The 25,702-nt window shown below is 38.5% G+C and overlaps 1 protein-coding gene across 1 annotated transcript in view; it reads left to right on the forward strand.

Moving 5' to 3' along the window:
* The window catches only part of DNAH6 (dynein axonemal heavy chain 6), a 5,071,261-nt gene that overhangs the window by 139,716 nt on the left and 4,905,843 nt on the right, over positions 1-25,702 (forward strand). Inside the window, exons 5-6 of the mRNA XM_044059309.1 lie at positions 21,185-21,319; positions 21,417-21,540. Of these exons, the coding sequence (XP_043915244.1) occupies positions 21,185-21,319; positions 21,417-21,540 (259 nt within the window). The remainder of the gene's footprint in view (positions 1-21,184; positions 21,320-21,416; positions 21,541-25,702) is intronic.

Genomic DNA, 25,702 nt, shown 5'->3' on the forward strand with positions numbered 1-25,702 from the left:
TGGAGCTGGTTTGCCTCTCATTGCTGTCTGCCACCTCTTCCTTGAAAATAGAAGTAGTGCCAGTGGGAGTGCCTTCGGGTCCATCGGGGTATGCAGCAGCATTTGAGTTTTGTGAGAAGATCATCACCATCCCTTGACAAAAGAAAAGGCTGCATCCTCAGTCGTGGTTCCTCACTTAGACACTGGTTTATCTGGGTCCTTGAGTCCTCATCATTGCCCTAAGAAATACAGCAACAACACCAGATGATTTGACCCCTCCCTTGAATAAGAACCCCAAGATACTTCTAGGTCTTCAGAAGAGCCCCACCCCCCCAGGTTTTCAGACAGTGCATATGTAAAAATAAGACACATATTGATTCCTCTGTTGAATCGTTTACCCAATTTACTGACGTTAATGAAAAATAAGGCTCCCCCAGTCCCCTCCTGAAGATCCTGCATTTGAGGAGATCCTGGAACTGATGCATTAGAAAGGTGCCTAGTTCACCAACTTTCTTTTCACAGATGAGGAAGTGCTGTTTGAAGCATTTAGGGATATCCCCTCTACTTCCTGGGTGGCCCCTCCCACAGACTGAATGATGGACCTGAACCGAGAAGATATGGCAAGAGCCTGTCATCATTGAACCAATATCCTGCAAGCCTGACAGAATTTTGCACCTGTCCAAGGACAGACCACATTGGAGCACGAGTCCAACTTATAGATTCTGTTATTGTGGTGGTGGCTACCAAGAAGGAACTTTCAGATGAAAGCTTCACAGTCCATCCTGCTAATAGGGAATCCAGTTTTAGAGGTTCTTTCCTGAGCTCCCTTTGAAATAGCCTCTTCTTATAATCTAAAATATCTCCCCTGGAAAACCTTATTCCGGGTTGCTATAACTTTAGCCAGAAGGATTTCAGAATTGCAATCTCTATCCTGCTCCCCCCATATTTGATATTTCACGTTAGAGTCTCCTTCAGAATTAACCCATCCATCTTACCTAAGGTCACCACTGAGTAAGCTTTCAATGACTGTACATTTTCCTGTAATTTCTTCCTAATCACTGTAGTAGAGGTGAGTTTTTACTTTATACTCTAGATGTTCATGGCTAGCTTAGTTTTTACCTGTACCATGAACCCAAAAACACGAACCACAAGCCAATAAAGAACACAACCATGGTGATGGTGAACAGAATCAGGCAACTAGATATTGAAAAAACTTTTGTTTAATCCCAACAGTAATCACACGAATAAATACAGACAAAATCCACTTCCAATAATGTTAAGTGCACTTTCACTTTGCCAAATACAAAGCTTCATCAGAACAATGGTCTTGTAAAACACAAGTGCTTAAATATATTTGTGCTGTGATGTATTAATTGAATAATTAACTAATTTTGTTAAACAATTAAAATTTCTTAAAATGACAATCCTTTTAACATGTGCTTATATAACATGCTATAACATATTAAAACAGTCGATAATCAACTCCACAGTATACACATCCATTAATATAATAAACGTTAAAACCACAGATGTTCTTCTGAAACTATAATACCAATAAATGTTGTAAGTAAATAAATAAATAAATTTAATGTATTAAAACATGTTAATCTATATTAATATAAATAAAAAAGTTGAAACACAAATAACTGGAATGCTAAACATGAATGCATAAAATACTATGAAGTACCTTGAATAATACCCAAAAATAAATATATAAACAGCCTAAGTATATTCAAAACATGCACAGAATCCTCCTAAAACCTACTAAAAACCTCTGGAAAGACAAGCACCTCATTTTCTCTTTCTCCTCTGACAAACTGGATTCCAAAGCTACAAAGATTACTCTATACAGATGGCTTTCACATTGCTTAACGCATGTTTGTTGTAACAACAGCAATGTTTTTGTCTCAAAGTTTAAGGTCTACCTCTACAAGGTCTATAGCAACTTCCACTGTATTTTTCAAAAAAATCTTCACTTGTTGATATTTGTGCTGCATTGTCAACAATGCATATCTTCAGGCACTGTAGAGTACATGATATCTAGGCCCTGATACTCCTTCAGTTCTACCGTCCATAAGGGTAGCCTGTCATGATGCCACCTGGGAATGCAAATAGTTGTGGATTCTGTCCCAGTTGTTGAGTTGGATGGAGAGGATAATGCAAGATACAGAACTTCTCTACTTATCATAAGACTAGATCTTTGTTAATCCACTCCATCCAACTTGACATTCCACCCTCCATTCCTCAGAGGGGATAATGTAAGATATGGAAGTTATGTACTTACCATAAGACTAGATCTTCTTTATCCCACTCCTTCTAACTTGACATCCCACCTTCCATTCCCGTCCAAATTGTTACTTGTCAGCTTCTGGACAGCCCTGGTAGACCTAAGCCCAAAGTCTATTCTCCAGTACATCTTAGATATTCTTTCTTCATTATATTATTATCTAGACAGATTTGATCTAAGGGTCAAGAGGACACAGATGCATCATGGGAGAAGGGAAGAGCTTGAATGCTAGAGAAAGCATATGTAGCTGGATAAGTTGTTGTCTTGAATCTGCTATGAGGATGGGTAACACAATAGTCAAAAGTTGATGTGGAGGCAGTCCACTGTACAATTTATATCATGCAGCTGGAAATAGTCATGTTCTGTGATTGAAGAAGTAGCAAAACCAAAAACTAATTGAACCACGTCAAAACAAAGGTACACACTGTAGAAGGTTTATTAAACGCTTTTCGTCCTACTCACTGGTAGGCCTTCTTCAGATAAAACCAGAACACAATACCCTCCAGATTAAATACAGTAATTAAAAAGAATCACGTGATTTACAAATTACAATTAATCAATTAAATACATCAGAGTGAGTCAATAAGACACTAAGTGTGTATAAAAATCGACAACACAATCCTGTCACTTCTACCCTGTGACTGTGGTTAAAGGGCAACTGTAGTATCAATAAATACTTGGTTTGATTTTACTCTTGTGGTGTTATTAATAATTCATCTATACAAATTAAAAATTAAAATATATCAGTGCAAAATGAATTCAGATGTATGTAGCTGTTTAAGTATATACACACAAATCATTTACACTGTATATTGTTTTTGCACTATCTTTTGGTCTTCCAACACAACCATCCTCCACTACCTAACCATTAACAACATAAAATTGAAGTTAAAGTAAAATCTAATAAATATACATAAATAATTGTGCATATATTTATATATACCTGTAAGTGACACAAGTTGTCACTACATAAATTTGTGCCAACAATTAATGAAATAAGATTTCAATGCTTTGGTGGATGTAAGTATCATGAATATTAGATATAAGTATGTATACATTTTATATTTATGTATTATTTACCATATTTATCCCTAATTTCTCCAAAAACAGCATGGATGATCAAATTCATCTCTTCAAACTTTTTAACTTAAGGATACAAGATAGGGAATATACCTCGTTGAGGCCTGGTAAAAAACAAGCTCCAGTATGAAGTTGCCAGCATAGTTCAAGGTGTTCAGGCAGTAGTGAATCTGGTACCCTACGACCGTCTTGTACTACTGAGTCAATAACTCTGAACTTGAAGTTATGATCTAGATTTGAAAGTATGTGTCTAGCTAGAGCATTGTCTGTGTTGTGATTTCTCATGTGATATAAATGTTCATAGACTCATTCTTGCAGTCTACGATCGGTGTTACTGATGTAGAAGGCATGGCACTTTTGGCACTGTGTCATGTAGACAACTGATTTAGACTGACAGTTGAATTTGAGTTTAGTTTTATAAGTAATGTTCCTAATAGTGAAATCCCTACCAGTATCCATGTGTTGGCAGTAGTTACACATAACATTTTAACATATCACTCCTTGAATTTGGTACCATCTTTTTAACCTCTAAAATATTTTTCAAGTTTGCACCCCTCATGTATGTGATACATGGGAAATTTTGGAATCTACCAACAAAATCAGGATCTCTCCTGATTACTTCCCAATTCTTCCTTAAGATAAATGAAATCTCACTAGTGTCACTGCTAAAAGGGGTAATCAAACTGACCGGTTGTGGGGCATGGTTCTTCATTCCTGTTACATGTAACACCTAAGATTGGTTTATAAAAAACTTGTTCTCTTTTGTACTGGACTTCCTCTTGTATAGAATCAATCAGAGAGCTCAGGTAACCCCTCTTTAAAAACATTTCCATTAAGGTGTTACATTCACATAAAAAATCAGCATCCTGTGAAACCATAAGGGCCGTCCTGACAAGTTGCCCTTTTACTAAAGATTTCATTTGATGCCAAGGGTGACTACTACTGAAATGCAAGAAAGAGTTTGAATATGTTTCTTTTCTAAAGATTTTAGCCAAATACATTTGTTGGTCAAATCCTTGCTGAGGTCTACAAGCAAGTAGGCCACCCTATATGTATCAAAAGTATATGTGAATGACAGAAATTCTGTAATGCTGTTCAAATATGACACTAGGTCATCGGCCTTCCTCTTGTCCCCATCAAAGATAATGAAAACAGCATCCAGAAAGTGGGTATAAAAATAAATTTGCCCACTAATGTCTGGTTTATTGAATATAAATTCATGTTCCCAGAAAGCCATGACTAAATTAGCGTAGCTCGCCCCACATGGCAACCCCATAGCTGCACCTATTTTTTGTATGAAGTACTTGTTATTGAAGGTGATATAGTAGTTGAACAAAATAATGTCCAACATCTCTTCAATAAGTGATACTTCATCTGGTGGAGCCCCTCTTGACCTCAACATACAACTAATCCATTCAATCCCCTCAACATGGGGTATTGATGAATAGAGGTCTCTAACATCTATCGTTAAAACGTTCAAGTGTTCTTTGAACTCCAGCTTATTAATTTATGCCAGAAATGACCACAAATCTTTGCAGGTGCATTTTTCTTGTACTATGTATTTTTTAAGTGTTTGGTTCACCCATTTTGCCCAAGGGTATGTTAGGCTCCCTCTAGCATCTACTAGGGTCTCATTATGGGTCATCTACATTCTTGTGGATCTAAGGGATCCCAAACAAAATTGGGATACTAGGCTCTGGCATGCTTAAATAATTGAAAAGGTCAAGTGGGATCCTTGCTTCCATAAACATATCATTCAGGTGTAACTTGATTTTATAAGAAGCCTGATTTAGTTCATTTTGGGACACTTCCTGGTATGTTGGGCAGTTTAAAATCTTATCCACTTTCAGAACATAATCTTCAGTGTTCATGAAAACCAGGCCTCCCCCCTTATCTGGTATCATGACCCGTACTGGGGCTTGTTGAAGCAAATCCAGTAAATTACGTTGTTCCTTGCTAGTGTTGAGTACAACATTGGTATTTCTATTACTAGATGTTAAACTGTTCCTAAATTCCAGCTCACAAATTTGCTCAAAAAAGTGCAAGGTGGGATGTAACGGTGGACAAAATGTGCTAGATACATGTAACACGCTAGTTTGCAACATGTTATTATCAGCAAACAAGTAAGACAAGTTTAGTTTTCTCACATACATTTTTAAATCAATTAACAGTTTGGCCAAATCAGCTCTCTTGGAATGCACGAAGGTGTTACCCTTCACTAAAAGTTCAACAAGTGGTGGGTCAATGCCAATGTCTGAATAGTTAAAAATCTTAAAAGTCATTACCTGAGTTTAGAATTATGTCCCTCAGGGTAGCATCCGGTAATGTTATTTGATCATCACTCGATGTATTCACCTCCCTCATTTGTTGTTCTTGTTTTTGTTGTTGTTGAATCTGGGGAAGCAGTGCATTCCCTTCAACCTCAAGTTGTAGCCTGAGGCCGAATTCTGAAAATTTTGAACGGACTGTTCATTTTTTGAATGTGGCCGGGTTGTTTCCCCTTGGTTAACTTGTGATTCTACCCTTAGGTTAGAGGTCCTGGTCATATTGTCTACGGGTTGTTCGCCTCCTACGTCATTTTGGCCAGCAGTGTTGTATAACTGAGCTCTCGTAGTCTCCGTGAGACTTGAATAACTTGATTGACTTGTGACGATGGAGGCTGGGGGTAAGCCACGCCCTCGCTGTAGGCAATGCAGTCCCAATGTAGTTTTTTAATTTTAACATCTTTCAGTTTGTTAAGATGTTGATCTATGCTAGAAAAAGTTCAGTTATAGTCCAGATAACTTCAGACACTTGAGTTCTGAAAATAATTCAAAAAGGCTACAACTATCAGTGAGATTCCATTCCTCCTTTAAAAGGGATCCCTTTATATCCATCCAATCAAACCTCCCTGTTTCTTCTTATCTTAGCTCAAATTATATCTCAGGGGGATATAGAACCTGTTCCCCCAGATCAAATATGGAAAAGGGTTTATTCAAAAATGACCAAAGTGAAAGAGAAGCAAAGGCGGCACCAGACCACAGCAAATAAAAGCATGAACTAAAAGTATTATATCAAGTATCAGGTGAGCACTTTCGTGGCACAAGTGACTTCATCAGACAATACAAATGTTCAACTCCCTAAAATTTATACTAAATTCATCAATTATGCTAATTACCTTCCCTTGGTAGTTAAAGGCATAGAAACACACAAAGTCATACTCGGAGGCTCTGAGCAAAAATTTACCTAAACAGCAGAGGCCTCCAAAGCAGACACCCAAGCAACTGCCACCTCATGACACACCACAGGCAACACATAAACCACAAAATCAGTGTGCAAAACAGTCACAGCCCTTACGGCCAAATACAACACCAAACATACTTGTCATAGGTGACTCCATAGTCAGACACACTGACGTCCCACTCACCAGACTGAACAAGGAGAGGGTCACAGTAAGCTGCCTATCGGGCGCCAGAATCTGCCACATAACACAAGCACTCGGGTCACTCCACAGCAAGTACAAATATGACACAGTCATTGTCCATGCTGGTGTGAACTCCCTGGACTACATGAAAAGAGACATAGAGGAGCTCTCTGATTATGTAGCCCAGGCAGGTATGACCCTGACCCTGAGCAGTATCCTTCCTTCACCAAGAATGATGCCACAACATAGAGACAAGATGATCAGCTTTAACAATTGGCTTAATTTCTGGTGTCATTCAAAGGGGATCCAGTGTCTGTCTGCCTGGGATGACATGCTTGACGGATGGCTTGCACCTGTCACCCCTGGGATTCCGGATATTGGCTAAGGCTCTTGCCACCCCCATAGGCAAGGCTCAAATTCTAAACCTACCACCCTAGAAAACAAAAATGGGAAGAAACTAAGGGTAATGCTGCTCAATGCCAGAAGTCTAAATCTCAAAATGCACGCCCTTCTCAGTATGGAGAACATCGATGTCTGTGCTGTGACTGAAACCTGGTTCAAGGCTCCTGAGAGCACCCCGGCACTATCACGTTTTACCTCATATCATGCTCCAGCCCCAAAACCCGGACCACACCACAAAAGGAGGTGTATCCATATTCATCAAGGATACCCACACCTCCAGGTTCATCGGAAACCATCCAGGTGCAATTAACCATAGGCAAAACTGCTCTACAATTTGTAGCATGCTACAGGCCACCCTCTCAAACTCAGGAACCCCACACAGCCTTCCTAAAGACACTGGAGGGTATAAATGTATCTCCAAACACCATTATAATGGGTGACTTCAACTACCTGTATATAGGCTGGAACATTACTCAAGCCCCAACTTTCTAGCCCAAAGGTTCCTGGAGTTCATAAATTCAAATGCCATGGAACAACTAGTCACTGTTCCCACAAGAGGAGAAAATATACTAGATCTTATCATCACAAACATGGGGACAAAATGCTCCACACCGGAAGTATATCCCGCATTGGTGAGATCAGATCACAAACTAATCTCACTGGAAATCCACATCCCGCCCCCACCCCAAACAAAAAAGACCACAGTGAAGAACTTCTCTAAAGCAAACTTCACACTACTCAAGACTGGTGTGGTATCCTTCAAGGCCCCCGAGCCAGTGGAAACCACAACCCAAGCTGTGGAAGCCCTTACAAATGCCTTCTATGAACACCTCCAGGACTGCATGGATCAGGCAATCCCTAATAAAACCAAGACTCTTTCCACCAAGGGCAAACGTCCAGTCTGGTGGACCCCAGCCATAAACAAACTTTACAATAAGAGGAGAAAGCTGTTACATGACAGAGCAAAATCCATAAAAGAGAAGACACCCTTGATCATTATTAGTAAAAAAATACGAGCACTCATAAAATCATCCAAGGCCAACTTTGAGATAAAAATTGCCATAGATTCAAAAGACAATCATAAGGCCTTCTTCAGCTATGTTAGAAACCTGGGTGGAAACTCCCAGATATGCTCAGAATTAGTCCAAAATGATACAAAAATCACTGAACCCACAGACATTGCCAACATACTGGCAGACAGGTTCAGTGCAAACTTCACCCCTCTAGAGATAACTATCCCAGCAGACATCTCAAATGCGCTCTGCGCAGGTGAAAGCTGCTCTCTAAAGCAAAAACACAGCATCAATGGGACCGGATGGTGTACTCAATGAGAAACTAAACCAGCACATAAGGCACCTGTTTAATCTTAGCCTTACCACAGGATATGTGCCCAAGGGCTGCCGTACGGCAACTGTGGTCCCACTGCACAAAGGCGGTGCCTCTCCCGGACCCTGGTTTACTGCCCCCCATAACAAAAAACCCTGGTCTGCAAAGCTATGGAGAGGATCATAATGGAACTCATAAACAAAGACATAGAGGACTTGCAGACATTGGACCCGACCCAGTTTGGCTTTGTCAAGGGCAGATCATGCCTTTTGAACTTTGGTGACTTCTTCAAACAGTCACCAAGGCCATTGGTGAGGGAAAGGCAGTCCATACAGCCTACCTTGACCTTGCAAAAGCTTTCGACACAATACCCCACTCAGATATTATAGAGAAACTTACCAGCTTAAATGTAAACCCATATGTCACAAGATGGGTTGCAAACTGGCTAAAGGACAGAACCCACAGGGTTAGAGTTGCTGGCGCCATGTCATACTCCAAGCCGGTCACAAGTGGTGTCCCACAGGGCTCAGTCTTTGGCCCCTGTTGTTCGCATCTACTTCTCAGAAGTACAGGCAAACATAGGAGGACTATGGCTGACAAAGTTTGCAGATGACTGCAAACTCCATAGTGGAAAGTACATCGGACACAGATATCCTTCAGAGGGTCTCACAGAAACTGATAGCTGGTGCCAGAGCCATGGCCTGAAGTTAAATGCCAAAAATGTATAGTCATACCCTTCGGGAAAAACACAAAGGTAACCTAAGCTACCATATAGGTGGCAATCCACTAAGCACAGAAGAGGTTATCAGGGACCTGGGGACCCAGGTTGACAGTGGCCTTTCTTTGACACTCACATTGCTAAAATGATTAGAAAGGCCTTCTACATTGCCCACCTGATCATGAAGGGATTCACATCCAGATCAAGTGAGGTCATTGTTCCCCTGTACTCTTCACTTATCAGACCAATGATCGAGTACAATGCCCCATTCGGGATGTATCTCACCCGACACCTGCAGCAATTGGAGAGAGCCCAAAGTTCCTCACCAAAAGGATAAAGGGACTCCAAAATCTGTCATATGCTGCCAGACTGAAGAAACTCCAGCTCTATTCAGTCGCATACCATCTGCTTAGAGGTGACCTGTGCCTGACATACAAGGCCATGTCCAAGAATTAATGGACATGAAAATCCAAATCTACCAGATCCACTAGAGCAAGCAACTTAAACCTTAGCACGATATAAAATAGACGGTGCTGGAGGATAGATTTGTCACCCAGAGGCTCCCTATGCTGTGGAATAAAATCCCAGTCCATGTGAGGTAGAGCACCTCACTGGCTCTGTTCAAGAGAAATCTTGACCGGTGGATGGGAGATTGTGAATCATCTCTGTGTCACTGCTGGACAGAGGCACAGCAAACTAATGGGCACAGTAGGCAGATAGCCTAGTATAAACCTATGAACCTATGAACATATAAATACAGGCGCATAAATTTAAGTATTACACAAGGGTAAAAGCAATAGAAAACTAACCAAATACCTTAAAAGTCACATACATATAAAATGTACTATAAAATACAATGTTGTTGTTTGCCTTTTGGCTTTTTCCCAGTAAGGGGTCGCCACAGCGGAACTCAGGTCCGGTAATGATTGGCAGTAGAGTTTTACGAAATGCCGAAGTGCCAGCTCGACGCCCAACCTTCAACGAAGGCAATGCCCATTTACGCACGCATGTCTTTTGAACGCTACCCAACCACAGGGAGGACATGCAGACTCCACACAAAAGGCACTCCCAAGCCAAGTCGAGAATCAAACGGGAGAACCTCTTGCTGTGAGGTAACAATGCTACCGCCATACCACCGCGGCTGTCTGTAGTATAAAATACAATAAAAATATAATAAAAAATGCAATGTCAGATACGGTGAAGATTATTATTTATACAAGTCTCTACTTATCAAAATAGGTTTAATACTAAGTTTGTCATTGATGCCCTTGCCCATATTAGCCATCAATTCACTCTAATTCTCACCTGATACTTGATATAATACTTTTATTAAATAGTTTGTGTTTTATTTGCTGTGGTCTGCTGCCTGCTTTTCTTCTCTTTCACTTTGGTCATTTTTCTGGAGGAACCATTTACTCACACCATTTGCTTTCTGATTGTTGGACTGTTTATTCAAGTATCTTTCTGCTACCAAAGAAAGAGGGAACATGGACTCATGCCTCGACCTTTCTTTTCTAAATCTTCACATCAAAATCCCAAAATTCAAAATGTTCTCCTTGCAGTTTCTGTTACCCTGCATTCTATGTTTCAGTTTTCTAGTAACTCTGAATTTAGAATATTTGTTTATTTATCTTTGTTTACCGGGGAAAGCCTGACTGGGTAGTACCCATTTTCAGCAGAGATCCAGGGAGAAAACCTCCATTTGTTTGCATAGCATTATACATAGTTCCAGTTAAACAGAGTAGTTAACATTTCTATTTACATTTATACAATATGTTTATTATGACGTTCCAGTTCTCAAGGATTTAAGATGCTTTTTATATTTTTATGTCTGTTTTAAATTTTCGATTCTCTTCTTTACCCCTTTTGGTTCTCAGCAGCTTCAAGAATATTTACAAAGTTCCTGAGTCCTGTAGTAGCCCATTGTAGGTTGCAGGGCATTCATATTTGTCCATATTTAGATGACTGCCTTATTTTTGAAAATTCTTTTACAAGTTGTCAGGAATCTCTGGCTTGGGTAAAAAAAAAAACTTCTTAGTCTGGGATTTTAGATGAACATAAAAAAAATCCCTCATTCTTTCTCACATGATAGTGTTTCTCGGATGTCTCCTGGATATATCCCTCATGATGGCTTCTTTTCTTCAGGACAAGGTGAAATTTTACAAGGAACAGTTGCTGATATTTTTCAGCTAGACTCTGATATTCCCCATGGAATATCTCAGGATTATAGACTTCATGGCCTCTACAATTCTCATGATTCCTTTGTGCAGCCTTTGCATGAGGAAAATTCAGTGCTTTATGTAATCAATTTGGACCCTGGCCCATACCAGCCCTACTATCATTTTAGATCCCAGTGCTGAGACTTGTGAAATGTGAGTTACTCTGGTGGGTGAATCAGTTGTCTGTTGACCCAGGTCTCCCTTTTTGCCCTTCCTGCCTCTACTCAGTCTGTAACTACAGTTGCTTCAGACTTTGCTTGGGGGAATGTATCAAAGGAAGAGAAGGTTCAGGGTCTGTGGAGCAATCACAACAAATTAAGACATAAATGTTAAGGAAATTATGGCAATGATAAATGCTGTCAAATCTCTAAACAATCTTTGCATTCCAGACTCTAACTGTAATCACAGACAATATCACTGTGGTACATAAAAGTGGGAGAATAAGATCCTATCCTCTTTGATAACTAGCTATGCTAGCCTGGAAACTAGCAAGTTAGTAGAATCAGACCCTCTTGGTTATTTAAATTTCATCAGAGCAGAATGTTGAAGCAAGCAAGCTGGACAGGACCAGGACAGATCCCGATGAATGAAGTAGTACTCAGGTGTCTTCCAGGAATTTATCCAACTGTGGGGAATGCTTCAAGTAGATCTGTTTGCCTCCATTCACAACTGACTGTTAAATAAATTCTGCTCCAAGACTCCTAGTGCAAAGGCCTGGAAGTCAGATGCCTTTTCATTCCCATTGATAAGGACATTCCTATATGCCTTTTCATCCTTTATTATGATAACCAGAGTTCTTGTAATGATTCAGAAGCACTCTCCAAAGATGACATATGTAACTCCCTTTTTGTCCCATTAAATAGTAGATGTTCATCATACTGATCATCGCTGCAGTAGCCTTAGCTATGTGGGTTATATCCTGCCAAGGATATAACAGCTTGCTAGCTTCCAAAGTTTAGGGCACCTTCCACATGCTCAAAATGTTCAGAGCAGGCTAGTAATTTGCCTCAGCTGCAGACTGGTAACTGCTGAGATGAAACTCCAAAAACAGTGGAATCCTGCACCAAAGTCACTCCACCAATGAAGCACAAAGTATATCCAATAAAAATGGCAAGAGACTTCATGACAAAAGCAAAAGAGGCAAGACTTGCTTGATCAAAATTTATTAAAATGTGTGCACAGTAAGTGCTTTCAGGCAAACATGCTCTTCATCAGGTCTGATGAAGGGCATGTTTGCCTGAAAGCGCTTACTGTGTACATGTTTTAATAAATTTTGATCAAGCAAGTCTTACCTCTTTTGCTTTTGTAATGGAGTTTCTTGACATTTTTATTGGCTACCTCTGCTGAGATAAAAGCTGGCTATTTAGACCACTCATCTTTTACCCTAGATCCCTCTAGTGTAGCACTGACAGCTACTATGGACCAGGAGTTAGTCACATCTTCTGTGGGCCATTGGAGTCCCCTCATTGGGAAAGGGAGACACACTCTTGTAAGTCCTGGGAGAGGGAGCAGGGAAGACTTCCCTGTTTAGTCAGAATATTGTGCCCATCCCCAGGGAAGCTGCTGCTGTTGCCATTAACAACACTATTTGCCCCATTTTGCATGTCAAAAAGAAATAGTAAACTAAACACATAGCCGCTCCTCCTCAAATTTCCCCTAGAGAGCAGTAGTTTACTAGATTTGGCTCAAGGTTTATTTTAGGAATTGATCCTTATAAGGTGGTTTCTGATAAAAGAAAGAGAGGTGCCTCTTTTTCTGAAGAGATTCAAGAATCCGAATCTGGACAGGAAGATGAAGGGACAGATGCAGGGTTTTCTCATCAGATTTCTGATTCAGACTTAGAGAAGAGCCCAATATCTCATTCTTCCTTTGCAGGTTTCTCTTTCTCTAAGGTTATTTCCAGAATGTGACAATGATTTCAGTGGGAGAACACTGTGGTTTCTCATTCTTTCAGAAAATACTGTGAACTGTTACAGATGGAATTTCTAGAACCTTCACCCATTCCTCCAGTGCTGTCAGCTTTGGAGGATGTGTATGTATCTCTGACTGTAGTTTTCCTGACAGTCAGCTTGCTGCCTCTAAAAAGGCAAATAGATTGTATAAGGTTCCTCAGTCTTAAATTTTTATGCACTGTTCTAGAAATTCAGAATCACCACTTTTCAGACAAATGTGTTCTGAAGATCATTCATCAAGGTTACAGATGACAGTGGGAGGACATTCTTCCTTTCCAGGGGTTAATTCCTTGTCCACTAGACCAGACTCCTCTATTTCCCCCAGTCCTTCAACACATGTTGTCAAAGGGAGTAGTGAAGCCAGGTCCTCCTTCCCAGGTTGGGAAAGGATTTATTCATGGATATTTGTCATTACAGAGAAAGAACATTCTTGGTAACCAGTTCTTGGCCTTTCTTTCCTAAACCAATTTGTGACAGTACCCAAAGTGAAAATGCTGCCACTTCACAACCTGCTACCCCTTGTTCCATGTTTAAATTCCCTAGTAATGCTAGATTTAAAAGATATTTATCATCACATCCCTATTCATCCAGACTTCATATGTTTCTTAAGGTTTGTTGAGTCTGGATTACATTATCATTTCTGTTATAGCTCATTGCTAACTATAAGGTATCCACATTTTTCCATAGTTAGATGACTTCCTTATCTTTGCAGAGTCTTTTTCAAACTGTACGGAATCTCTCACTTGAGTGAGAGATCTCTTACACAATCTGAGATTCTAAGAGAATATTCAGAAGTTATTTTGGACTCCTTCATACAATATTGTGTTTTTGTGGTATCTGCTGGACACCCTGGGTTGAAACAGATTTTCTTCCACAGTAAAAAATAGATCTGTACCTAAATCTATTTCTAAGGCTTTCCAGTCAGAATTCAGTCACCGTGAGGGAATACCTCAGGATTTTGGTTCTCATGGCTTCTATGTTTCTCATGGTACCCCTGGTAAGACTTCACATGGCAAAAAATACAGAGACAACAGATATCCCTAAGTCCAGGTCTTCCCCTCTCCCTTCCTGTTCAACCACAGACACCTCAGACTTTACTTGGGGAGCAGTTTCAGGAAGGATAAAAGAGCAAGATGTTTGGGACACCAATGTGGAGGCTAATTTTAGAATTGTCCAACTTAAAAATCTTTTTCATATCACAAAATTCAAAATGCAAACTCTTCAAACTCTCTTTCCTGTTCCTTCCTTCAAACTTTTCTGGTCATCTTAGATTTGAAGGATGCTTATCGCATTGACAAAAAAATACTGATCATGTTTAAGTTTTTTTTTTTTTTTTTTTTGGGAGGGGGGTTGCATTATATCTTTACTTCTTTGTCTTTTGGTCTTTGTACTACCCAAGGATTCTTTAGCAAATGTCTTGTTGAAGTAGTACATAGATCACTGCAGGCTTCAAGGCTTACACATTTTCTCTTATGTGGATGATTGTATGATTCAGTCTTAACAGTATGCTACAATTTTTTTCTCCAATCCAGGGTACAATGTGAATCCAAAATAGTCATCCCTCAATCCAACCTACAAATTAATATGCTTTGGATACATTTTGAACACCACACTGATGTCAGTTTTACTTCCTACTGATAAAAATGCAAGCTAATCATCAGCATTTCATCAATCTTTCACTTTGTACAACTTCAACTTTAAGAGATCTTCCAAGTGTTCTGGGATCTATGGCCTCTTCTGTCCTTTTGATACCTCTTGCCAGACTATACACTTGTACTTAGCCTCATCTCATTCTATTATCCTTTCTGATTTTAGTTATTTGTTCCGAATATCTTAGTTCATTTGACAGTTTTCTTTAGTAAACTTCAGACCCTTCTTGCCTATTTTCTTTACCCGTTTTTGCAGTAATCCCTATTGACAAAATTTTCTTTCTCTAGTCCTGTATTGGCTTAGTTCTTAGAATATTTTCTGCTACTTTATGAATATAATACTTTTTTAATTTTTTAATTTCTCCAAATCTTTTGGGTTTCTAATTTCATGAGGGGAATGGACCCCATTCCTAAGTCAAAATATGATTAAAGTTCAGGAAATTAGTATTGTTTTAATCTTTGATGTCAGCAATGAAGTGCTCTTCGCAGCATCCACATTGTGCCCAGTAATGATTCCTGCAATTCGTATGGAATTACATGTATTGGTAACATATCTAAATAGGATTGTAGATTCTTCTTTATAAGACCATTGCTCCTACTACTACTACTGGAACTGTCTGAGTATCTTTCTTCCACATTGCTCTTGTTTCTGCCTGCAAATCCTGATATCTTATGACTTTGTCTCTCTCTCTGTATGCAAGATACTGTAGTCGTTAGGTGTAGCGATTTCAATGATCAGTGCTACTTTTGTCTTCTTTTCATGGACCACTATATCTGGTTTTCTCACATCTATCTTTTGAACTGTTGGTAATGGTGATTCCATGTGATGCAGACTTCATTTTCTGTGATGTTTTGTGGCACATTTCCAGTTTTTTCAGCTATTTCAATATTATAATGTTTGAACAATCCCCAGTGCAACAGTCTTGCCACATTATTATGCCTTTCAGTATACAATCCTTCTGTCATTAGTATATCACAACCAGCAACAAGTTGTGCAACTATTTCCATTTCTGTATGGTTGTTCTTATTCTCCTTAAGGACCCCCATCCAAAATCCTAATCTCTCCTTTCTTGAACCCCCACCCCCAGTTTCATCATCAACACTTTGATTTTTAACATATTCCTTGTGTTATGTATATGATCCTTAACTGTGAAACTGTAAAATATCCTTTCAAATCAGGTGATCCTAAATCACAGTGTTCTATGGGGAAGATCAACATATCTCTTATAACTCTTGCCCTCTTCCCCTCCCAAATAAATTATTTTATTTCTCTATTAATTATCAGCCACAATTTATCCTCTAGTTGATAAAAATATGTCTGACCTGTATATAAAGCTAAAGGAACTAAAAACATGTTCACTGTTTGTATCTTACTATCTATATACATACTCAAGATATTCCAGTTTCCCAGTTTTGTGCTATATTTTATTTAGTATATGTCCACATATCTTTGGCTGCCATAACAAAATTCTTTTAATCCGCACACCTAAATATTTCATATTATCATCTTTCCAGCAGTAAAAAGTATTGCTGAACCAGTTCGTGCACAGGCACATTGTTCACTGCCTTAGCCCTTGTTTTGTTGTCATTAATTTTATATCCCAAAATGACATGAAGCTGTCTCAATGTGTTCCACAACACCAAATACCGTTTTCTTTATTTCAAGTACAAAATAATATTTACAAATAAATCTAACTTTTCATGATTACCATACCATTGAATTTATAAGTCCCTTATTTTCTTTCAAAATATGATGCAAACAACAAAGGGGAAAGAGGACGTCCCTGCATTTTTCTCTGTTAAAATACAACTTGTTTGATAGGATCCCTATCACCTTAATTCTTGCCTTTGACCCTTCATATATCCTTTTAATTAACCCTATAATTCTGTTAGGAAATGCTAATGCTACCATTGCCCTAGTCATAAAATCTCAGCTGTTTTGAATGTTTTCTCTGAATCAAGACCCACCAGCAGTAGCAGTATTTTCTTACATTCTGCTTTCCAATAGAACATTGTTGTTCTATTAATGTTGTCACATTTTTGCCTCCCTTCCACAAAAACACACCAATCCATATCTATCAATTTTAGTACTACATGTTTCATTCTCTTAGCTGGTATATACAAAAATACTTTATAATGCTGGTTTAAAATTGAAATGGGTGCGTATGAAGCTGTGTCAGAAGGGTCTTTATCCTCTTTGGGGATTTCAGCTACCACAGCTTTCTTCAAATGTGCTGGTACCCCCACCCTTTTAAAATACTGTTAAACAAAATCTTCTAGATCTTTATCACTTTCTTCCCTCCTGACTTGAAAACTTCTTTAGGAATACCATCTGTTCCTTAAAACTTCCTTGTTGATTGAGTAATACATTATTATCTCATCTGTTCTTATGTTAGCTATTAATTGTTAAACCCCATCTTCCTCTGGCTTTAGCATACTTTAGTATTGCATAAATATTTCCATATGTTCCTTTTTTCAGTTTCCTCATTGCTGTGCTTTATATAGTTGTATACATTTTATAAAATATCTTTAATAACTCCATACGATTGCTGGTTATTTTTCTTGTCATGGGTTCCCTGATTTTGGTAACAATGCTTTCTACTTTTTGTTGCCTCAGTGATTGTGCTAAAGTTTTTACATTGTGGCTGGCAGCTGACAGAGTTTATCTTTAGGTTTTGTTGTTGTCAAAGGAATGAAAAGCAGTGTCTCTTTCTGCTTGCCTGCTCACTGTTTGCTGGCTTAACCTTTTTATTTCCTCCTTAGCTTGTTCTGTTTTTTAAAATGTCTTTGATCCTCTAGAAAACTATTTTGAAGATAGCTGGATATAGAAACCTGAATCTGACACCTGTGTCTCAACATTCTCTCATTGCTAGTGGAACATTACTTCTTTTCTGCCTCTTGTACTGTGAATAATCATTTTCCTTTAGATATTATGTTGTCCACAATTTTTAATACTTTTCCTTTCTTCCATAAGTTGTCAAGAGCAACTCTTTTTGATGATAAAATTTAATCTTTACTAATATAGGTCTTGAGGTCTTGGCTGTTTTCTCATGTTTGGAGCATGCACACAATGTGTCCTTTCAGTTAACAAATCTTACTTTTGAAGACCAGTACAGATGCTTATTTATACTTTCATAAAATTAGTACCTGGCTTCTAACTACTATTTTCTGAAACACTTCTTCATGAGAAGCTTCATATTTAGCCAGGCTTTTCTTGACTTCAGTCTCTGATTTTTGCAGTTTTATTCACACATATGAGTAGCTAGTTAAATCTTCTGTTTTTTTTTCCGTTATTTGACTGTATATATTCCTTCAGTGTTTTACATATTTTAAACACCTCTGAGTGTGTTTGATTTGTGTTTTGCTCTAAATTAATAAAATACATCTTCTATATCAATTCTGAAACTTGAACTGCTCTTTGCTGAAGAGCTGCAATATTCTTCCCATCTAGAGTTTTGTTTTCTCCTTTTGACTGATTTTCTTTTATTTTCTCTAAAATTATTTTTGTTGGCATTTGGGCAGTGTAATTACTATACAGTAACTGAATTTTATCCAGTTTGATAACTTTTACTCACTTTTTTCACTGTTGCAGTTTTCACACTGGTAGCACTTTAGTCCACCTGTTGATCAGTGTATAGACATCTTGGAAGTCTCACCTCTTTACTTTTCAGTCTCAGTTCTCAGTTTTACGACAAAATAACTTATTTGGTGGGTCAACTAAGTCCTTTGCAACCCAGGAATCCCTTTTGCTTCTATCAATCCATCTCTGACAATGGCTACACATACTTCAGACTTTGCTTGGGGGTGCTATTTCTTATTGTGTAAAGGTGCAGGGAATATAGGAACCACAGCACCGGTGCAAACACAGAAAAATTAAGGTGCTGATAAGTGCTCTGAAAGCTCTAACTCAGCAGTCGTCTCCCAGAATGCTACTAATGGTAACAGACAACTAACACTGAGATGTGAAATATAAACAAACAGGGAAGGACAAGATCTTACTCCCTTTATAGACTGGTTGGGATTACATGGGGCACTGTAATTCAATACAACTTATAACTTACATTGCATCAAAGTAGAACACAGTAGCAGATTCTTTGAGTGGATCCAATATATAGACCCTAATCAGTGAATGCTACAAACTAGAAGTCTTTCTAAAGGTAGTCCACCAATGGGGAGCCCCACAAACAGAACTTTTTGCCTCTAGTTTAAACAGACATCTGAAACTGTTCTGGTCAAGGAAGCCTTGTGCTGAGGCCTGGAAGAGGGATATATTTTTGATCCCCTTGAAAAGGGTGTTTCTTTATGTCTCCAACCCTTTCCCTTTATTTTAAAAAAATCTTCAAAAGATCAGAAATAAATTACCATAAATGTTACTGGTGACTCACTTTTGTCCCAGACAGTACTTTTTTTCCTTCTTATGCAACTTGCAGAGGCAATTGCCGAAAGCTTCCTCAAAGAGTGGACTTATGCAGGACATATCTCTGATTCATTCCAGCATTCAAAATCTTAATTTAACAACATGGATGACAGAGTTTTGTTCCATTTTAGACATCTTTTTTTCTGAGGATGGACAACAGGTACTGAAGGAAGTAAGCAAACCTGCCACTAGAAAATCTTATTTATCCAAATGGAGTAGCTTTTCTGTTTGGGGGTAAAAGCAGAGGACAGGACCCATCTCAAGCAGGAGCACCCCTGGTTCTCCAGTACCCACATGAGTTGCTTAGCTGTGGCTTTGAGTGCACTTTAATAAAGTTACATCTTCTGGTCATTTCAGCATACTTGCCAAAGGGCCTCCCCCATTTTTGTGTCAAGTCAAACATTTCTTAAAGGAGGTTTGCATATCAGACCACCAAGAAAAAATGTCTTCTTTTTCTTGGCATTGGTATTTATTTTAGAGTACCTTACTCTACCACCCTTTGAACCTGCAGCCAACTCTTCTTGAAAGTTTCTAACTTGAAGACTGCCTTGTTGATAACCTTAACTTCTGCTGGATGGGCATCTGAAATACAGACCATCATTTCTATTCAGCAGTGTTGGCCTTTCTCAAAGATAGGGTGAGTTTCAGAACCATTCCTTCCTTTATGCCTAAAGTTGTCTCTGAATTTAGTATTAATGTATAAAGCTTCCTGTTTTCTATCATGTCCCTCAAAACAAAGCTGAAAGGATTCTTCATTGCACGGATGTTCACAAATAACTAGGATTTTATCTGGACAAAACTAAAGATTTGAGGAAATCTGGTCAAGTTTGTGTGTCTTATGAAGGTAAGAAAAAGGGAGCTGGTATCTAAACAAACTCTCTCTAGATGGCTTCACCATACAGTTTGGTTATGCTATTCCAGTCATGGCAAAATTCTACCTCAGAATGTCAAGGCTCATTCTATAAGAGCAGTTGCTACATCTGAAGCTTTGTTGAAAGAGGTAGACTCTCTCTCTCTCTCTCTCTATATATATATATATATATATATAATACATATATATAAACACTAGAAGCAATAACTTTGTCCTCAGTTGACACCTTTACCAAACATTATACATTATAGTTTGTTTTCAGAGCCAGAGAAGGCTTCACCAGGGCTAGTCTTCAGGGAATCCTGGACATTGATCCTCTTTCATCCACATGCATTCTCTGTGCTTTGGCAATCATCTCGTACATAATGGCTACTGCAACAGTGATCTAATGAAGAACATAGTACATTTGTGTAGTTTCCTTATAGTGAATGTTGAAATATATCACTGTTGCAGTAGTAGCACCCTGCCTCCTTCCCTTTTCAGTCCATTGCCTGGCTGAGGTGGGGCATTCTTCTTCTTTTTGACCTTGTGAAATTACTTTGCTTGGAGCTTTAAACATCATTCTTTCTGTTCTAGGTAAGAAAATGAGTTTTGGCTCATCCATATTTCCATCTTACACTACCATGTCCTCGTATGCTCATCATGCACATGAGGAAGGAGCCTGAAGCTTTATACAGGGGCTGGATGTGCAGTATCCTTGGTGGAATAAGTCCTATATGTAATGGTTACTGCAACAGTGACTTATTTAAACATATACTGTTATGGTAAATTTCTCAACGGTGCTTTCTTCAGCTGCATATGAAATATTTTATTAATGCTTTTGTATATTACAAGAAAAAATCAGTTAAATGATTTTTTTTCTTTTTCTTTTGTCTCTGAAGTCTTTACGCCCTGCACTTCTTAACGTACGAGAAATGTGCTATCGAATCAGTGATATGAGTCTTTGCAGGATTGAGAAAGGACACGTATATACTCTGGATGAGTTCAGAAATGCACAACATAAACAGCTTGAAGAGGTAAATAATAAATATTTAGTCTGACCAATGATTCTGTGCTTTTACAATATTTATGTTCACCAATTTACTATTAGTAAATTGTGTTTAATATTTGTAGGTTGCTAATCGTTTGTCTGAATTCCGAGAGCTAGTCAAAGAAGTTGTAAGGACTGCTTGTCGTACCGCTTTACTCGAAGCTGGATTCACACCTGATGATTACTTTACAGATACAGAAGATGCAGGTTTGCTTTTCTTTAGGATTTACATTTGTACTACAGGAGGTTTATGATTATAGTTTTAGGATGTACGTTTTGAGATCTAGGTTTCAGTCCCACAGTTATCATCTTTTCTAATTCAAAAAAGAAACAAAATAAACAGCAGCATCTTTATCAGTACATATCTTCATTCCCAGATTAGCCTCACACACCAGCACTGTGTAATCATATAATCAAACTATCCCATTGTAGCTGTATCTGATTCAGGTCCTGACATTTTATGACATTAATTTAACTGTAAGACCTTAAGGGGTATTTTAGTGCAGTGCAGGAAGCTGCATTGACACAATAGAGACCTGCATCAGTACCACTGCACCACTCTCAGTATTTAACTAGAATATAGAGATGTGAATTTTTGCAGGCATGTGAAAAAGCTCAGGAGGGTAAAAAGAAAGGAAGATCTCTTCCTCAGACTTATCTAGTATAGAAAGTAGTTTTTATATGATGCAGACACACTGTCCTTCCTTCCTTGAGGATAATTATTTACTTCAGTCTTCAGGTTCTCCACTTGAAGGTATTTATTTTATATTTTATATTTATTTATTTGACATTTGTTTACCAGGGTGGTCTGACTGGGCCTACAGAACCCATTTTCAGTGGACGCCCGGAAAGAAAAGCTCCACATACAGTAGAATACAAATGCAGTATAGTCCACAAACAATACAAGCAACATGAGGAATACTGTACAAAAATATGTTGATTGAACTAGGTTACAAGATATACCACACATCTGGACAATTCTATAGAGTTATATAATTATAGACAATTTTAATCATTCTAACAACATATACATAGCCTATGAGTAGTTAAAGTGTATAAAAATAGTATGTAGGTAGTACAATGTATGACATCGGCTGTTACAGTACATGAAAAATAAAATGTTGGTTTAAGTTAGGAAAATAATAGCTGAAGTGTTGGTGATGCAGAAAGATAGTAAGTGAGTTAAAAAGAATTGAGGCATTGCAGACTGAGCAGTAGCTTAAGAATTTGGTATAGAAACAAAGAAGGAGTTAGAACAGACTTAGGATCTTGCAGACTGTGAAGGAGTGAGATGTGACAGAAGACAGAGGATGAAGCTAGTGTGGAAGAAAAGGAAGAGCTGAGCATTTGGCTGGATTTATTTAGGAGCAGAGCCATGTATTTTTGAGATGATATTTTAAAGCGGCTTTAAAGTGGGTTAGGCAAGGCACAGACCCAGTAGCTAGAGGTAGTGAATTCCATAGTTTAGAGACAGAACATGAATACAGAGAGTGACTTGTTTTTTTTTTCTTTTTGTGGCTTTTGAGATAGCTAAGATATTTTTGTCTTCTGATCATAGGGATCTATTTGGTGTATAAAGTGTGACTAGGTTGGCTAGTGCAAGGCAGGCAGTAGGCTTGAAAATAAGGTTGTGGAAAGTGGATAGCTGAATGAAAGCAAGTTGGTTGAGGAGTTCTAGCTAGTTTAATTCTAGTAGTGGATTACAGCGGTGTATGTGCGATATTTAGAGTTTATGGCAAGCTTTGCAACTTTATTGTACCATCTTGCTTAGGGTAGAAGTTTTAAGTTAGTTAGAATAGGGGCACCGTAAAGAAGGGAGGGAAGTAAATAGGTTTCTGCTAGGCTAGCTTTGGTTCGTGTAGTTAAGAAATGTTTGCTTCTGTATAAGAGTCCCAGTTTTGATGAGTTTTCTTTACATTTTGCTGTATATAGGAGGAGGTCAAAGGAAAGCTTATTGTCAATGATTACTCCTAGAAGTTTGGTTTCCTGCACTATTTCTATGACAGTGTTGTCAATGATCAGTGAGAAGGGAGGCATTTTTGGGGTGAAAAAGTACTAGATTAGTCTTCCTTGGATTAAGAAAGAGGTGGGCATTTTTGACTGCAGTAAAGGAATGCTGAGTTTTTGAAAACAGTTCTGGTAGTAATTGAGCGGTATAGATTATGGTGCAATCATCAGCATATTGAATGAGGGTTTCAGGGTGGGAGGAAGTGTGAAGATTATTAGTGAAAATGTTGAAGAGTAGTAGCCCGAAGATGAAGCTATGAGGGACTCCAGTAGGGTTGTGGAGAAACGGTGACAGTACATTGGACCATTTCACTGCTTGTTTACGATCCTTGAGGTAATTCTGAAACCATTTTACTGTGTTACATGAGAAGCCTAAGTTAGACAGTGTGTCAGTAGTAGGGGGTGAGAGACCTTGTCAAAGGCCTTAGAGAGGTCAAGGAATACTGAAGCTGTATAGGCTCTTGCATCTCTGGCCTTGTTCAGGGTGTCCATAAAGGATAATAGGGCTGTAGATGTGCTGCAGCTAGGTTGGAAAACATGTTGGGTTTGGGTTAAAAGGTTGTTTTGCAGTAGGTATTGCATTACCTTCTGATGGATACCTCTCTCGAGAATTTTGGATATGGGTGACAAGATTTATATAGGACAGAAGTTGGTTGGTTCAATACATTTGCTTCCTTTGTGTATGGGCGTGATGTGAGATTGTTTCCATGTGGTTGGAACTCCTGATATGGATAAAGACCTATTTATAAGGATACTGATTGGGTAGATGATTGAGTTGGCAGCCAGTATGAGGTAGTGTGGTGGAAGATTATCAGCTGAGGTGGATCAGGGTTTTAGTTTTTGTAGCAGTTTCTTTACAGTGTGTGGGTATGGGCTGAAATGAGAATGGGGTTTGTATGACATTTTGTTGTGTAGGAAGGTTATTAATGGCACGGTTAGAGGTAGTTGATGGTATAGAATTGGTGTGTAAATAGGTTGAAGGATGAGGAGGTGCAGTGTTAGTTAGTTAATAGGTCTGCTATTGATTCTATGAAGTGCTTGTTAAAGTTTTCAGCTATTTGTGATGGAGGGTTAATAGGTGATGGGGTGTGATCTTTATTTGTCTATTTTATAGAAACTTTAAAATTTAAGGAAGCTTTTTGTCAGTTTGTTGTGCAGGGAATCCTGTTTCTCCTGCAAGATGATGAGCCTCACAGATACACAATGGACAATACCACCACTTTACTATACTTTTTAAGGATATTTTAACCACTTTATATACTTTTAAAGGTATTCTGAAAGAAAGTAGTCAGCACCCATATTTTGATTCACCAGCACCTATTAAGGTTGTCCTAATGGTCCAGACAGCTATGGTATTCTCTGATAATGCACCTGTTTACTCTTGCACCAAGGTTTTTACCTCTGTTGAAGTCTTTAAGTGACTTCATAACAGGGTGTAGTAAATATCCCAGTCTCAAAACTCAAAACTATAGAAGTCTGATTCCTATTAGTATCAGTTATACTCAAGTTCTAAATATCTGTAAAAAAAAGCTAAAATACTGAGTCCAAGGAAATCTTACACTAAGATGTGAAAAGTACCTTGTTTTGTGAAACATGTCACAAAATCTGAAATCCTTAAATTATACCATTTCAATGTAATTAATTATCCAAAGTATCTATATGAGTCAAATAATCCCTTCTTGTGTACCACCCTTCCCACAGATAGCAACACAGACTTCTATTAAGGCCTTCCTTAAGGGTGTTCTCACTTAAGATCACCAAGATTTAACTCTCCCATTAGAATTTGAAGACGTTAATCTTGGCTTTTCATAACTAACAGATGCTATAGTTTATGGAAAACAGATTTTTATGGTCATTGTTACCTTTGGCAAAAATATTTTGGAGTTGCAAGTTCTCAGATGTAAAGCACCTAACTTGGTGTTCTACACATAAAGCATGAACTGCGCAGTGGTGCAGCGGTAGCATTTTCACCTCAGAGCAAGAGGTTCTCTAGTCTTATTCTCAGCTGGAGTGCCTTCTGTGCAGAGTCTGCATGTCCTTCCTGCGTCCGTGTGGGTTTTCTCCAGGTACTCCGGTTTCCTCCCACATTACAAAGACATACGTCTGGAGCGTTTCTGCCCTGGCCTCTGCTGAAACTTGGCTCTGTTCCAAGCCAGACTTTCCCACTCAACAAATGTTAAATAAATAAATGTCATCTAAGGAAAATCCATACTCCATAGCAAAAGTTGTTTCAGCAGTGTTTCTACATCCTTCCATTTAACTGCAGTTTTTTTTCTATCCAAACTACCAGAATAATGGTGAATATAATTTGCAGATGCTAGATATACACAGAGACAACTCAATTATTATACTAGGTAGACTA

This window comes from Protopterus annectens, chromosome 17.part0 (genome assembly GCF_019279795.1).
Source record: "Protopterus annectens isolate FY-2018-M chromosome 17.part0, PAN1.0, whole genome shotgun sequence".
Taxonomy (NCBI): domain Eukaryota; kingdom Metazoa; phylum Chordata; order Ceratodontiformes; family Protopteridae; genus Protopterus; species Protopterus annectens.